This window comes from Drosophila novamexicana, unplaced genomic scaffold, assembly GCF_003285875.2.
Source record: "Drosophila novamexicana strain 15010-1031.04,08,12 unplaced genomic scaffold, DnovRS2.1 tig00001690-arrow-arrow-pilon, whole genome shotgun sequence".
NCBI lineage: Eukaryota > Metazoa > Arthropoda > Insecta > Diptera > Drosophilidae > Drosophila > Drosophila novamexicana.
In genome coordinates this window covers 77,511-92,895 of record NW_020824876.1, presented here as the reverse complement: position 1 = coordinate 92,895, position 15,385 = coordinate 77,511, and the positions used below count along the sequence as shown (strand labels likewise).

Below are 15,385 nucleotides of genomic sequence, written 5' to 3'. Positions count from 1 at the left end.
CACTCAGTTAACATTGCACTCTAGTATGTTGTTCACAGTGTGGCAAGCAAAATTGCATGCTATTCTGTTCGCCAGCATACCGATGAACTATGCTGAAGTATACAGAACACAATGTTTGTCTTAATAAAAGACATAATGTCTGGCTTCATTGAGTGTACATAAAAAAGCAGTCCACAGCTTATACGTTAGGCTCTTCGATTTGATTTCCCGAGCTGCATACCAGTTTTGCCGGCACCATTCGATAGGCGAGCAATCAACAGGGACGATTTGTGGCAGCTTATTTTTAAATTGTACACCTATCGAATATAACGACTCATATCGATTGCAATTTTCAGCTCGCTGAGAGCATAACAGCTGGAAAGTCGAAGACGACAACCAGAAACGGGAGAAAACGACAGAAAACGGATGGAGCGATAGCAACGCAGTGCATTTCATCAATGTTGAGCCATTAAACAATATTAGTTAAACAATTGTCGCTGTCGTAATAAAACAAAAACAAATACGAAAAAATCGTGAAAAAATGCACAGACGGTCGGTGCATACAACAATGTGGAGAAGTATCGAAGCGTAAAAATCAAAGGCGGCGCCAGCCACTCGTACACCAGCCATCCAACCAACAACAATAGCCACGATAATAAATTGGAGAAATCAAAATAAAAGGTATCACCCATGGCCAATCGAAATGCACAAATTTGTTCGCGAAATACCAAAATTACACTTGAATTAGTTTAATAGCAAAGGTCTCGCAATTAAATGCAAAGTCTGTCCGTGTGTGTGTGTGTGTGTGTGTGCGCGCTGGTGGGGGTGCCACACTGATTGAAACAATAATAACAACAGCAGTTGGAAAACGTCAGCCATTAAGTGTGGCCAGCTGCAGAGATCGCTGCACTCTTTGACAGCGATTCTAACTGCTGATGTTGTTGTTGCTGGTGTTGCCACTGTCTTGAAAATTTGGTCATTGTACATTGTACGCCCAATACGGCTCTTACGTATGCACATTGCGTACATATACATGCATATGTATATATTTATATTTATATATATGTACATATATAGGTATTTGTACATGTGTAGGCAGCCCTTGCAGTTTTGTTTTGCCTTTTGACTGTTGCTCTCCGCTCTCGCGCTCTCTATCTATATATCTCTCTCCCTGTCTTTCGCTCACAGTTGCTGGGCGAGAGTGCAAATGCTAAAATAGCCGTTGTAATTTGGTTGTTTTTTTGTTGTTTTTTTTTATTTTATACCCAACAATTGCACCTAGGCCTATCAGTCGATACGTGACTGCTACCGTTAGACGCTTAAAAGCGGATTTTTGAAAAGCCGTTAGTAAGCGCTTGTGTGTGTGTGTGTGTGTGTATTGTGATGTGTTTGTGTGTATGTATCCTTGCTATTATCTTAATTGTTGCTGCCCACTCTGCTTCCGAGTTGCTGCTGCAAACTGTTTTGCACAGCTTGATAACGGCCATAATTGTTATAAATAACTGTTATACAGAACTTGTCAAATTGGCATTTCTTCGTTGCTTATTTACATAGATATGTACATATGTATGTATGTGTGTGTGCGCACATACATACATATGTATGTATTTCTTGTTTTTGTCTGCTCTTCTACTACGCACTTTGCTTTAGCACGCTTATTGCGTTGTGTTTTTATGATTTCTTTTCGCTTTTGCCTTTGCTCTTGCGTTTTGAATCTTATCAGCAGCAACGGAAATGTAACATACACCAATACATGCGCACGCATACATATACATGCATACATAAACATACATATTACTGTGTCTGTGTGCAAACATTTTGTTTATGTATTATTTTTTTTTCACCAGCTTTAACTGTTTGTTGGCCTTAGCCCATATTGGCCCCCCCGCACCGTTAGCCAATATAACGCCCCCCCACCCCCTGTTTTCGCATGCATCATTATGCACTTGGGTAGACTTTAATGCGCAGTCAATGACCGTGCTCTGCCCTATGGTTTAGAGAAAGGGGGGGGGGGGGGGGCAGGGGTAGAGAGATTGAGGGGTTGCTGTATAGAACAAATACCTTTTGTGAATTCACGAACTGCTGCGTGCTAAGAATTTAGCTGCGCACAGCCTTTACTCCACTGTGCACACACACACACACACACACACACACACACGTATATATGTGCATGCGTTTGACCCCGTTAGGTTCACACTTAAATCAATTTCCTTGCAGTTGGTTGCCAGGCTTCAAACTTTGAACCTGTGCTGGAAGTGCGCTTTGGAAGCGCTGTCTGTGTTTCTTTGTGTGTGTGTGTGTGTGTGTGTGTGTGTGTGTGTGTGTGTGTGTGTGTGTGTGTGTGTGTGTGTGTGTGTGTGTGTGTGTGTGTGTGTGTGTGTGTGTGTGTGTGTGTGTGTGTGTGCGTGTGTGGGGATCGTCCGAAAAGGAGGGGGCTCGCTGACTAGGGGTACACACTAACTTGTGCGTCATTGCGAACTAAACAAAACGCGTTCGTTGCCAAATGAAGGGCATTGAAAGCTTCGGCGTTGCTCGCTTCTCTCATTTGCTTGTGTGTGTGTGTGTGTGTGTGTCTGTGTGTGTGTACTGCATTTAGCGTCGTGTGTGCTTTACAGCTGCTGTCCTTGATTATAGCTTTTCTTTGGTTGGCAGAATCGTGGGGACTGGTTGCTGCCGTTTTCTGTTGTTATTGTTGCTTCTTTTGCTGTTGCTGCTGCTTCTCTTTCGCCTAATATTTGTTGTATAGTTTTGACTTGTTTTTATTGTTGTTGTTAACGTTTGGCTTTGGCTCTCGCTTTGTTATTGTGATTTTGCTTTGTACATGTGCTTTGTGGGGGCCTCTCGCGTGCTCTCCCTCTCTCGCTCGCTCGCTCGCTCGCTCTGTTTGCTTGACAGCAGGTTGGCGCGTTGTGCGCTCTCTCTCGCTCTGTCGCTCGCATTAGATGAGCTGCTCTGTTTCGTCTGCTCTCTCTCGCTCGCTTGTTCTCTTTGTGCTGCGCGCCTTCTCTCCCTCGCAGCGTTTGGCGCTGTCGCTGTCGCTGCTGCTGCTGCTGCTGCTGCTTGCGCTGCTTCTTATGCTGCTTTCAGATGTTCGTGCGCTGCTCGCTGGGGGCTTCCAAACTCTGTTGCCAGTTAATTTTCAGTAACTAGTTGAAGTAGACAACAAAAAAAAATTAAAAAAAAAAAAAAAAACAAGGCGAGCAAAATCAAAACTAACACAGACGCAATAACAAACGCGACCCCAAAAGCAGAAGCAATAAAAACAACAACAACAACAACGGCAGCAAACAAAAGTAAAGCAATAAAAAAAAAAAATGAGACAAAGCAAACGCAAAAGAAATACATACAACAACAAGAACAACTACAACAACAGCACGAGCGTTATCTCTGTAAATGTGTGTGCGTGTTTTTGTTGAAATTGTTTTCAAAAAGTTTCGTAATTATATGAAAATGCAACACATAAATAAAATGCAGTCAGCTGCGTGTGTGCGTGCGTGTGTGTGTGTGTGTGTGTGTGTGAGACAACAGAATATATAGAGGGAAAGCATGCACACAACAATTTAATTTTCATTTCATTTTCGCATTTGCTTTCTTTCGCTTTGTTTCCTTCTACTTTGCGTTTCTTTTGCGTGATTTAATTTAAAATGTATAAATACATAATCAGAAACACACACACACACGCACACATTTCGGTGCGTATGTGTGTGTGTGTCAACTTTATTAAGCAGTCACGGTGGGCCACAGCAACAACAGAAATAATAATAACAGCAACAATGCACACACACACACACATACATATGTATGGCTGCTGCTAATGTTGTTGTCTTGAACGAAATTGCAGCTGAGTGTCATTTGTTTAGTCAACACTGCTTTGTTTTTGTTGTTGATCTTCCAGAGAGCGTGGGCTTTACACCAACAGGCACAGGCGCGCTCTCTTCCTCTCCCTCTCTCTTTTTCTTGCATGCACACACACGCACACGCACACGCATGCAAAGCGCGATGAGCACACAGCTGGGAGGCAGCAACAACAACCACAAATAACAACAGTTTACTGTGTGTGTGTGTGTGTCAAAAACAAATGCGTACAGTGAAACTTCGCAAAAGCTTAAAGTCAGTCGCTTTAACTACATATTTCTAATTGAAAAGCTTCACTGTAAGCAGTGTGTACACAAGCATTAAGAGCGAGCGAGAGAGACAGCTACTGTTGGATGGAGAGAGAGAGGGAAAGAGAGAGCGCGGGTCAGCGGGCAAGAAAGAGTGTAGGCGAGCGCAAATTGAATTAGCTCATCCAAAAAGAGAGCGTACAGTGAGTGTTGACAGTTAACCGTCCACATACATGCATACGTATTAGTGAAATTAGGAAATACAAATAGACAAAGACTGAATAATATACAGGCATGTCGCTCTATTAACTATTCTAACTTTTATTGCAAATTATTTCAATTTGTACGTTTTTCAATGCTTAAAATAAAGAAGAAGAAAAAACCAACATAGTTTTAGAAAAACATGAAAATAAATGCTCAACTTGGAGTGGAGTTTTTACTGTATATGTATATGTATATATATATATATATGTGATGGCGAAAGCTATTCTATAAATATTACTCATACGCAGTTTGTTGAGTCAACGAGCTTAAGCAAACAATTAGATATATGTTCGAAAAGCACACGCATAATATATAAATGTTATATATATATATATATAGTAGCAAATACAAATGTTGTGTTTCACAATGGTTGGAGCGCACTGTAGGTTTGTCACGGGGGTTGCTGCTAACACTTAGCTCTCTCGCTACCTACCTCTCTCTTTTTCTCACTCACTCTCTTTGGCTTGCTCATTCGCCTGCTCGCTCACACTCATTGGGCAGCCAGCCAATAACATTAAACAGCTGAGCTTGTTTGGAAACAACAGCCGCCCATCGTAACGGACGGGGCGCGTCATCAACAAAAGCGGGCATAGAGACAGATGACAAAAAATGAAAATAATCAAAGCGAAAACAATTCCAATTGTTGCCAATGGTTCTATGCGAGTGGGAGGGGGAGAGAGAGCGAGCACGCAAATAGAATTGGAATATTTCCAATAACTCTTTCCACATGCGCTTGGACCCTGGAAAGTATGCAACAACAACAACAACAACGAATCAAACTGCATGCATGTCCTTGATGCGCTACGCTCTTTTATTGCTGTTGCTTATGGCAACTGCTGCACGGCCCCCGCCCCCGCCCACGCCCCCACCCGCTAGATTGAGCGCGCGCGCGCGCGTGTGTGTGTGTGTGTGTGTGAGTGAAAGCAGCGCAGCGCAGCGTCAGCGTCAGCAAGACGTCACACGCATTGTTGTTGTTGCTGATGCTGCCCTGTGCTGCGCTGCTGCTGCTGCTGCTGCTGCGCCGCTGACATAGTTTCGTAGCGCGTGCGAGCGAGATAGCATACGTAACTGTTACACTGGCCTGAAAATGTGATTTGACCCAGATTTGGGCATGTGCGCAGGCGGACTCATGGTCAGCCTAGCTGATAGCAATTGATAAGGATATGCACATACATATATATATGTATATATGACAGTTAATTGATATTTGATTTATTTGCAGGCAGACAGCAGCAGCTGCAGCTCCTGGATTGCTGCGCCGATTTTATATGTGTGCGAAACAGGGGAGCAGCAATACACAACAACAACAACAGCAACAACAACAACAAACACCGCCTTAGCCTTAAACCTAGTGAACAGGGCAATATTTGTCACATCAAATAAACCACAAAACAACAACAGGAGCAACAAAATGTCATCGCCCAGTGCTGGTAAACGACGCATGGACAATGACGTCATCAAGCTAATTGAATCAAAACACGAAGTGACCATTTTGGGCGGCCTAAACGAGTTCCATGTCAAATTCTTTGGTCCATCGGGCACACCCTATGAGGGCGGCGTTTGGAAGGTGCGCGTCTATTTGCCCGATAATTATCCATTTAAATCACCGAGCATCGGTTTTGTCAATAAGATCTATCATCCAAATATTGATGAATCATCGGGCACCGTTTGTTTGGATGTTATCAATCAGGCATGGACAGCACTGTACGATCTATCGAATATATTTGAATCGTTTCTGCCACAATTGTTAACATATCCAAATCCTGTGGATCCATTAAATCGAGACGCGGCCGCCCTCTATCTGCACGAGCCGGAGGAATATCATCGCAAGGTCGCCGACTATGTGCAACGGTATGCGACCGAGGATGCGCTGCGGGCGGCGCAACAGGAGCGCGACAGCAGCGACAGCGAGTCAAGCATGTCCGATTACAGTGAGGACGAGGCCAGAGATATGGAATTATAATATCGGTTTAACTATATTATACAATTAACTAAAACAATAGCAGCAGCGGCAATAATAGCGACAGCCTAATGCCACGATTTGATCGTACAATACAATCCGATCGCCTCGACACATATATATATATTGAGAAAAACCACAGCAAACAATATTAAGATAGTTGTATATATCTATATATATATATATATTTACAATATGCATATATATATATATATATATATATATCGATACATTAACAACATGCATATATAAAGAACGTGATTCGATGGAGCGCATATCGCAGCGATATGTTGATGTGCGCGCACATACTTATAAATACGAAATATGATCTAACACACACACACACACACACACACATATATATATATATATATATGTTAATTAACGTAAGCTAAAAGTTTGAAACAATTCTTAGTAATATAGCAATTATAGTAGCTGATAAACAAACAACAAACGACAAAAACAAAACAAAACAAAAATTGAAATACCGAAAGCAAGAAATGATAATAATTTTTGAACGAAAGCCTAGAGCATTGAAATCTAAAAGCAGTACACAAACTAGAAAGAGATATAAAAAACAACACACACACACACACACACACACACACGCTGACATATAAACCTAAAGTTAGTTGTATATACCCTATAGAGTATATATTCCATATATCGTTTGACAAACGTTATGTCATCTGCCTAGCCACGCCCTACGCCCACGCCCAACCACTTGACTAGCTAGCCCCGCCTTGGGGCTAGCCCTGCATCAGAATTGGCAAATAGTTTATTAACTTTCTTATTTGTAATTATACAACATTGACGCAGCTCTTATTTCTACATGTTAAATGCCTAAGCTAATGTTATTATTAAGCTAAACAAGTTGTTTTTTTTTCTTTTTCTTTTCTAATATATATATATTTACATATATAACTAGGTTGCCAATTGATTGTGTGTGTTCAAAAAAAAAAAGGAAAAAAAAAGCAAATGCAACGTCTACAAATTTTCGTTTGTCTTAACATTTGCAATTTCTGTGTCTTGTCTTTAAACTCTTGAAGCTGTCTTTTTTTGTGCTTGTTTTTTTTTTTTGATGGACATAAAGTAAAGTTATTTAAGCGTTAAACAAAGAAAAAAACAAAACAAAACAAATTTTAAGCGAAATTTAAAAATTACTATTTAAACGAATCGTACAGTTCGTGTAGAGTTGTGTATTCTAGTTAACTTAGCGCGTTCAATAAAACGATAACAATTTTGTATATATACACACATATATATAGAGATATGGAGTCTGGAGAGTCTTTATTCTTAGCTACAGCAGGCGAAGTTGCGACCTAACCTCACAGTTTCGAGCTAACCTCAAAAATGTGCTAACATAACCTCACAGTTTCGAGCTAACCTTAAAAAATATCCTAACCTAACCTCACAGTTTTGAGCTAACCTCAAAAATTTCGGAACCTAACCTCACAGTTTTGAGCTAACCTCAAAATTTTCCCAACCTAACCTCACAGTTTCGAGCTAACCTCAAAAATTTCGGAACCTAACCTCACAGCTTCGAACTAACCTCAAAATTCTCCAAACCTAACCTCACAGTTTCGAACTAACCTCAAAAATGTCCTAACTTAACCTCACAGTTTCGAGCTAACCTCGAAATTCTCCCAACCTAACCTCACAGTTTTGAGCTAACCTCAAAAAGTTCGGAACCTAACCTCACAGTTTTGAGCTAAACCCCCCCCCCCCCCCCCCCCCCCCCCCCCCCCCCCCCCCCCCTCACAGCTTTAAGCAGTAAAAAAACTAAAGTTTGGGAATACACAACTCTAAAACACAAACACAATCACACATACATGCATACATATATATATATATATAGGTATATATAGGTATATATAGATATATTGGATCTGGCTCCAGATCTGGCCGAATATTCGCAGCATCAAATTCAGGGGAAGATCTGAGTAGGTTTATAAAGGATCTTGAAGGTTTATCAACTGAACCAAGTTCTTTAGATCAAGTTGTTGGTAAATGTTTTTACGAAGAATTACCAGAATAAAAATTTGTATGGAAAATAAGTAGACATGACATAGGTTCGCCTAGGCTCAAGTTAGGTTAGGTTGTAATGGAGAAATAATTCTATAAATTCTATAAATTAATATTTGAGTAAATAATTGAAATAATAGGTTGATGGGTGAATTCCAACAAAAAAAAACGGAGTATACATCCAAGGTATTCTTGTAAATTAAATGATATATCACGACATTATCAACAGACTTTGGAGGAATAAAGGTCGCTGGAATCGGAGTTCCCTTGGTTCCAGATCGTTTACAAACTTATCCAGATCTTTCTCAAAGTTGTCCTCAAACTAAGCCAGATCTGTTACGATTCGTATCGTCAAGGCCTTCCAATAGATCCCTTAGAGCATTATTTTCGAACTTTTTGTATTAGAGGAATGATAGGGAAAGGGAGATTATGGCTTCTATCCTATTCCTATGCCAATTCAAAAAGCGGAGTTTTATTTCAAAAGTGGATTGGATGTAGAAAACTGAGAACAAAAGCTTTCAGATTCTTAATCTCTATCGGAACCACATAATCAATTGATCAGCTGGATTATTTCTATATATATATATATATATTCACACACACACACACACACACACACATATTATGCTTGTTGGGGGGAGGTGGGGCTAGGGTTAAAATCAAAAAGTGTGGGTGACAAGCCTGCAACAGTTTTTAAACAAATCAAATCACGATAACAAAATGAAATATAAGTGAAAAGTGAATCGTATAACGTAATTTTTAACATACTATTATTAATTATGTATTGTGCTAACATTAACAATATTTTATGCTTAAGTTTAACAAAGTGTTTATGAAATGATTATGTAAAAATAAATTGAAGATTAATACGAATTTGAATCCAATAATAATTGGGCAAAGGCAATATGGCATTACTGATGACAACTGAGAGCAAAGAATTTCTCTGGACTTTTGGAAGTGCAAATATTTGAAAAATTGAAGCCCTCATTAAATTCTAATAGATTGCACTCTATGGTAATTGCATTAGTACATTAAGTTTAGCCTTCATTAGTCACAACAATGCATTAGATACGTAAATCAATATGTTGATTTGTATGCGAGTATAACAGGTATTTAGTTAAGCTCTAACCCATTTATTAAGTTCAATGGGATTTGGGTTAAGAGCTGAAGTTTTGTCAATAAAAGTGTGCCTCAACTGGTGGCGCCTCCTTCGCCTGGCCATAAGGACGACCTACCTTATGGCAAATGGCTTGACAATTTGCCGACGGTTTTGTCAACACATTTCATCGTTTCGCCTTGGAAACTTGAGTTTGTTGATTGCCTCAAGAAGTTAAGACTTTTGTTTTGCTCAAGGAATTTGCTTTATTTCTCAAGTTTTTGGCAAGCAACCGCAGCAGCAGCAGGAACAGCAGCAACAGGACACCAAACAACTATGGGTAACAAACTTCAGAGCACTATATCAAATAAATGAAAAAAAATTGCTCGCAATTAAGTGTGTGACTGTGCAAAAACTTGCGAAAATATGCTCAAAATGCGAGCTGAACAAGGAATTCAAATGGCAAGAATAGATAGATATATGTGTATCTCCAAGAGGTATACATATCTATAAAGTTCTCCCTGTTTTCACACTTTGTTAAATATATTTTCAATTTCGTCGGAGTGCACCTCTGATCCTTAAGGCAGCTGCAATTGTTGTGTTTCATTGCGCACCAAATTTCGGTTGTGTGGTATGAAAAAACAAAAAAATTACGGGAAACTATGAACAGACCGAGGCCAAATCGAAAGGGTTACCCTAAGGAGTTAATAGATAAAAAGTGTTTACATGTTAATGTCTGAGTCCCCTTGTGTGTGTGCGTGTGTGTGCGTAAGCTAGAGATGGACGCGTGCAAGCTTGCTTTTAACACGACGCGAACATGAACAGCAATAGGAAAACACATACTTTCCCTTTATCATTATCATTGTCATTGTCTTGTCATTGTCTTGTCATTGTCATTGTCATTGTCATTGTCATTGTCATTGTCATTGTCATTGTCATTGTCATTGTCATTGTCATTGTCATTGTCATTGTCATTGTCATTGTCATTGTCATTGTCATTGTCATTGTCATTGTCATTGTCATTGTCATTGTCATTGTCATTGTCATTGTCATTGTCATTGTCATTGTCATTGTCATTGTCATTGTCATTGTCATTGTCATTGTCATTGTCATTGTCATTGTCATTGTCATTGTCATTGTCATTGTCATTGTCATTGTCATTGTCATTGTCATTGTCATTGTCATTGTCATTGTCATTGTCATTGTCATTGTCATTGTCATTGTCATTGTCATTGTCATTGTCATTGTCATTGTCATTGTCATTGTCATTGTCATTGTCATTGTCATTGTCATTGTCATTGTCATTGTCATTGTCATTGTCATTGTCATTGTCATTGTCATTGTCATTGTCATTGTCATTGTCATTGTCATTGTCATTGTCATTGTCATTGTCATTGTCATTGTCATTGTCATTGTCATTGTCATTGCCATTATCATTATCATTATTATTTTTAAACCTCCTTCTTCTTGAAGTTCGTGTCACGAAAGAAAACACGACACGCGCCTCACTCTAGAGTGTGTAAGCTCTCATATGTATGAGTATATCCGTATGTGTGAGACTGTATTTTTCTATGCATGAGTATTTTCGCTTGTGTGTAGATTCCTCCTCCGTAAGTTTTGTTGTTGTTTGGGGCAACGGTAAATCAACAAATTATATGGGAATTACGTGCACAGCAAGCGCTGCCGTCTTGGCCCCATATTGTTGCATACTTTTATGGGCGTTCGAACAATCAAGACACACATCCGCATATTCGCATAAACATCCGGACATCCGCATAGCGTATACTTGTTTTGCAAATATACAAAGTACTAATAAAATTAAAGTACCCAACGTCACAAGCCCGCCAATAGACATGAACAAAAACAAACAGAGAACATGCGCTTGCAATGATGGGCGGCATATTGGGCGGGGACGTGGGTTCTGGTAGGTTCTCTTGGCACTATGTTAGGGTTAAGCTAGACATCTAGACATCAGCTCGTACAATTGCCGAATTACGTGAGCAAACAAATGCAATTGTAATGGGTTAAGTTATTGAGGGCGGTTCGAATGTTTACACTGAGAAAATATTGGGAGCTAGCTGGCGCAGATTGAAATAAAATGTGTGGTTAATATTACTCTCATTATTATTATTATTATTGTGTTAGTTATTTTTATTATTATTAATACTATTATTATTATTATTATTATTATTATTATTATTATTATTATTATTATTATTATTATCATTATTATTATTATTATTATTATTATTATTATTATTATTATTATTATTATTATTATTATTATTATTATTATTATTATTATTATTATTATTATTATTATTATTATTATTATTATTATTATTATTTTATTATTATTATTATTATTATTATTATTATTAATATTATTATTATTATTATTATTACTAATATTACAAAGTTTATTAGTAATATTATAATTATAATCAGTATAGAAATCATAATTTGTGAGCTGATTTGCACTTAAATTTCTCTCAGTGTATGTGTCTTGTAGTCAATTTACGAGCGATATACGATGTTTATTATCCATTTTGGTGGCAATTTATATGCATATTGGCCTTTTCTTAGGCGCTGCCCAACTCCGCCAGATCGGAGGCGCATCAAGCTCGATATGGAGATGGCGGACAGGGAAGGAGGGGGGGAGGGCTTTAGTATTGGAGGTGTGGCAATGTGTGCCATGTTTTTTTGGGGCGTCGCTCTGCGTGTCGATGGCGTCGACTGTCGAGGATTGATTTGACTTTGACACATCAAGCACAAAGCACACACAGACACCTGTACACACACACACACACACCCACACAGACAGACACCTGCACACACGCACAGCTCGCTGTATATATATGCAGGCCGAAACACTGTGCTCTATAATGACATATCCTGGCAAATTGTTTGGCAGGCAAGGCGGGTCGCTCCCCAACACCGACACCCAAGAACGGAGCAGGAGCTGGAGGTGGAGCTGGTGTCGGAGCTGGGGTAACAAATGACGCGCTGCCAACAGCTGCAGCGGGGCCAACAACGGCTGGCGTTGGTGGCGGAAGCGGAGGCGGCGGCGCCTGCAGATCCACGCTACATGCGAACAAAACGATACTGAAAACGGTTTCGGTATTCCTTGCCAGCGGCAAACGAAACTCCAGCAACCAGTCGAAGGCGGCAGCGGCTGCTCTGCAGAACAAACGGCAACAGCGCCAACGGAAAATGGACGAGCTGAGCGGCAAAATAAATCCCAAGCTCTTGGACAATCTGCGCAAGAAGACGCGCTTTACCAAGTGAGTACTGCTCCTGCTCCTACTTCTCCACTGCTCAAGCCTGTCGTGGGTAGCCTCTTAGACCAGCCTAGGACTCTGTGTGGTTAGCCCAAGACCCAGCACTCGAACCTCTGGTGCAGGGTCTTACAATCAGAGCTTTCGTCTAAGTCCTTAGCCTAGCAAGGACTGCAGGAGCAGCTCTTACAAAGTCAAAATTCCTCACTTCCTAAGGAATCTATCTTCCAGGTTGGTGTGCAGTCTTCCGAGGACTCAGTGTTAGTATCCCAATATCCAGCACGAGGAACTCTAGTGCAATGTCTTACAAACTGGGGTTTCCTTAGCTCCCAAAAGGAATACAGATACATTCAGACAATCAAAGTTCCTTCCTTCCTTTCTTGGTAATCCATCTACCTTTGTGGTACACAGCTTTGAGCTAGAGTACAAGCGTCTGGATATCCCAAGACCCAGCGGCAGGTTCTCAATTGCAATTGTCTTACCCTTTACCTATGAAAGGCTATAGGCGCAGCTCTCATGCGTTCCTGAGTTCCTGACTTCCCAGATAATCTATTTACCTTGAAATTTATAGCGATTTGTTTATACAACCTGTAACAACTGCCATTAAGTAAAACCTTATCCTGTTTCCTAATAGAAGTTGTTGCAAGCAAGACCTAGCTTCCTTGGAACTGTAGGTTTCCAGACAAGCTAAGGTCTAAGGCGCCCTAACTGAACCAAAGGGACTCCGTCTTATAAAAAGCCCAAGACATTTGGTAACATCAGCACAGAGCTCGTTCGTCTTGGCTGAGTTTGTTTATTATATACCAGGGCTATTCCAGATGAACAGGCTTTTAAGGGTCAAGGGACGACAAAGGAGCTAGGCTGACTTGGATTCTAACCAAAACCAGAACTAACCAGAAATAGGGAAAGTTCGGACCAGAAATCTTATGTCAAGGCAGGAGGTCGGCTTGATCGAATCACCGACCTGCTGGGCTTAATGTATATATCGCATATATTTGTTCACAGGGACGAGCTGGATGCCCTGTGCCGGATCTATCGCAAGCTGGTGTCGAATTGTCAGTATGCGGCCAAGACGCTCGCCTCGAGCTCTACGAGCGCGGCCATAGCCAAGCCCCATTCCGCTGTCGAGGTGCGCCAGCTAGGTTAGCTAACAGTCCAGGTTGTTTTTACATGAATTTCTTGCAGGGCATCGATCGGATCGTGTTCCGTGAGCTGTTGCACAGCACCTTCGATATTGTCACCGAGGAGATACTCATGGAGCGCATCTTCTGCAGCTGGGACAAGGCCCATGAGGGCCTGCCCCTGCGCCTGGAAGGCTGGCTGATTGGCTTGTCGATCTTCCTGCGCGGCACTCCGGCGGAGCGTGCGGCCTTTTGCTTTCGTGTCTACGATCTCAACACGGATGGGTTTATTACCAAGGACGAGATGTTCACGCTACTGCGCAACTGCCTCATCAAGCAGCCCCAGGACGAGGATCCCGACGAGGGCGTCAAGGATCTTGTCGAAATCGTACTGAAAAAGTTCGACCTGGACAAGGACGGCAAGGTCTGTGCTAACACGGCATCTTAAGTGAGTCCATTCAATAATGCTTCGCTTGTCGCAGGTCTCACTGGATGACTTCATGGGCACCGTCACCGCGGAACCGCTGCTAATCGAGGCCTTCGGACAGTGCCTGCCAACCGACAGCGCCGTCGTCTCCTTCTTCTCAACGCTTCAGGTCTAGAAGAATTCCTCAAAGAATAACTTGTTAATGGGAAATTTGAATAAAGCAATATGTTAAAAAAAATATTTGTTGCCCTAAGATAGTCTTAATATTCCAACTTTATTTCATTTAGTTAAAGAAATAGATCCAAGAACCTTAATCGTATGTTTGTATGTATGTGTGTATGTATGTGTATATGTATGTATGTATGTATGTATGTATGTATGTATGTATGTAAGTGTGTATGTATGTATGTGTATATGTATGTATGTATGTTTGTATGTATGTGTGTATGTATGTGTATATGTATGTATGTATGTATGTATGTATGTATCTATGTATGTATGTATGTATGTATGTATGTGTGTATGTATGTTGATATGTATGTGTGTATGTATGTATGTATGCATGTATGTATGTGTGTGGGTGTGTGTGTATGTATGTATGTATGTGTGTATGTATGTGTGTAGGTGTGTGTGTATGAATGTGTGTACACATGTCTGTATGTATGCATGGGTATGTGTGTATGTATGCATGTATGTATGTCTGTACGTGTCTATGTATGTATGAATGTGTTTATGTATATACATATGTATATATTATATATATGTTTCTATAAATGTATGTATGAATAAATGTATGTTTGTATGTATGTATGATTTTATGTGTTCATGTATGTATTTTTGTATGTATGTATTAAGGTATGTGTGTATGTAAGTATGTAAGTATGAGTCTATGTGTTGGTATGCATGCAATGTATGTTTGTATTAACGTACATATATGTGAATATAAGAATGTATATTTGCATGTATATATGTGTGTGTGCACGTATATATGTATATATTATATACGCACTTATATATGTGAGTAAGTATGTATATATTTTATATATGTGCAAGAACAAGTTTGCCTTAGCTGCGCTGCAAATTGAAAAAAAACGAACTCTTTACTAATGCCCCTCTACTCGATTCTCAAAAA

The 15,385-nt window shown here is 40.2% G+C and overlaps 2 protein-coding genes across 3 annotated transcripts; both read left to right on the top strand.

The window, feature by feature from the left end:
* Positions 1-363: 363 nt before the first annotated feature.
* LOC115768159 (ubiquitin-conjugating enzyme E2 H) lies at positions 364-6,773 on the top strand. Of its 2 annotated transcripts, none has more exons than XM_030712653.1 (2): positions 364-660; positions 5,569-6,773. In XM_030712653.1, the coding sequence occupies exon 2, from the start codon at positions 5,758-5,760 to the stop codon at positions 6,307-6,309; it is 552 nt and encodes a 183-aa protein (XP_030568513.1). In that variant the 5' UTR covers positions 364-660; positions 5,569-5,757; the 3' UTR covers positions 6,310-6,773. The 2 variants fall into 2 exon arrangements, with proteins under 2 accessions (XP_030568513.1, XP_030568514.1); XM_030712654.1 differs by lacking the exon at positions 364-660 and adding an exon at positions 3,190-3,272.
* A 4,544-nt stretch (positions 6,774-11,317) lies between these two features.
* Positions 11,318-14,428, top strand: LOC115768149 (EF-hand calcium-binding domain-containing protein 1). The gene is made up of 5 exons (XM_030712643.1): positions 11,318-11,351; positions 12,342-12,711; positions 13,711-13,834; positions 13,891-14,250; positions 14,309-14,428. The coding sequence occupies exons 1-5, from the start codon at positions 11,318-11,320 to the stop codon at positions 14,426-14,428; spliced, it is 1,008 nt and encodes a 335-aa protein (XP_030568503.1).
* The last annotated feature ends 957 nt before the right edge of the window (positions 14,429-15,385 follow it).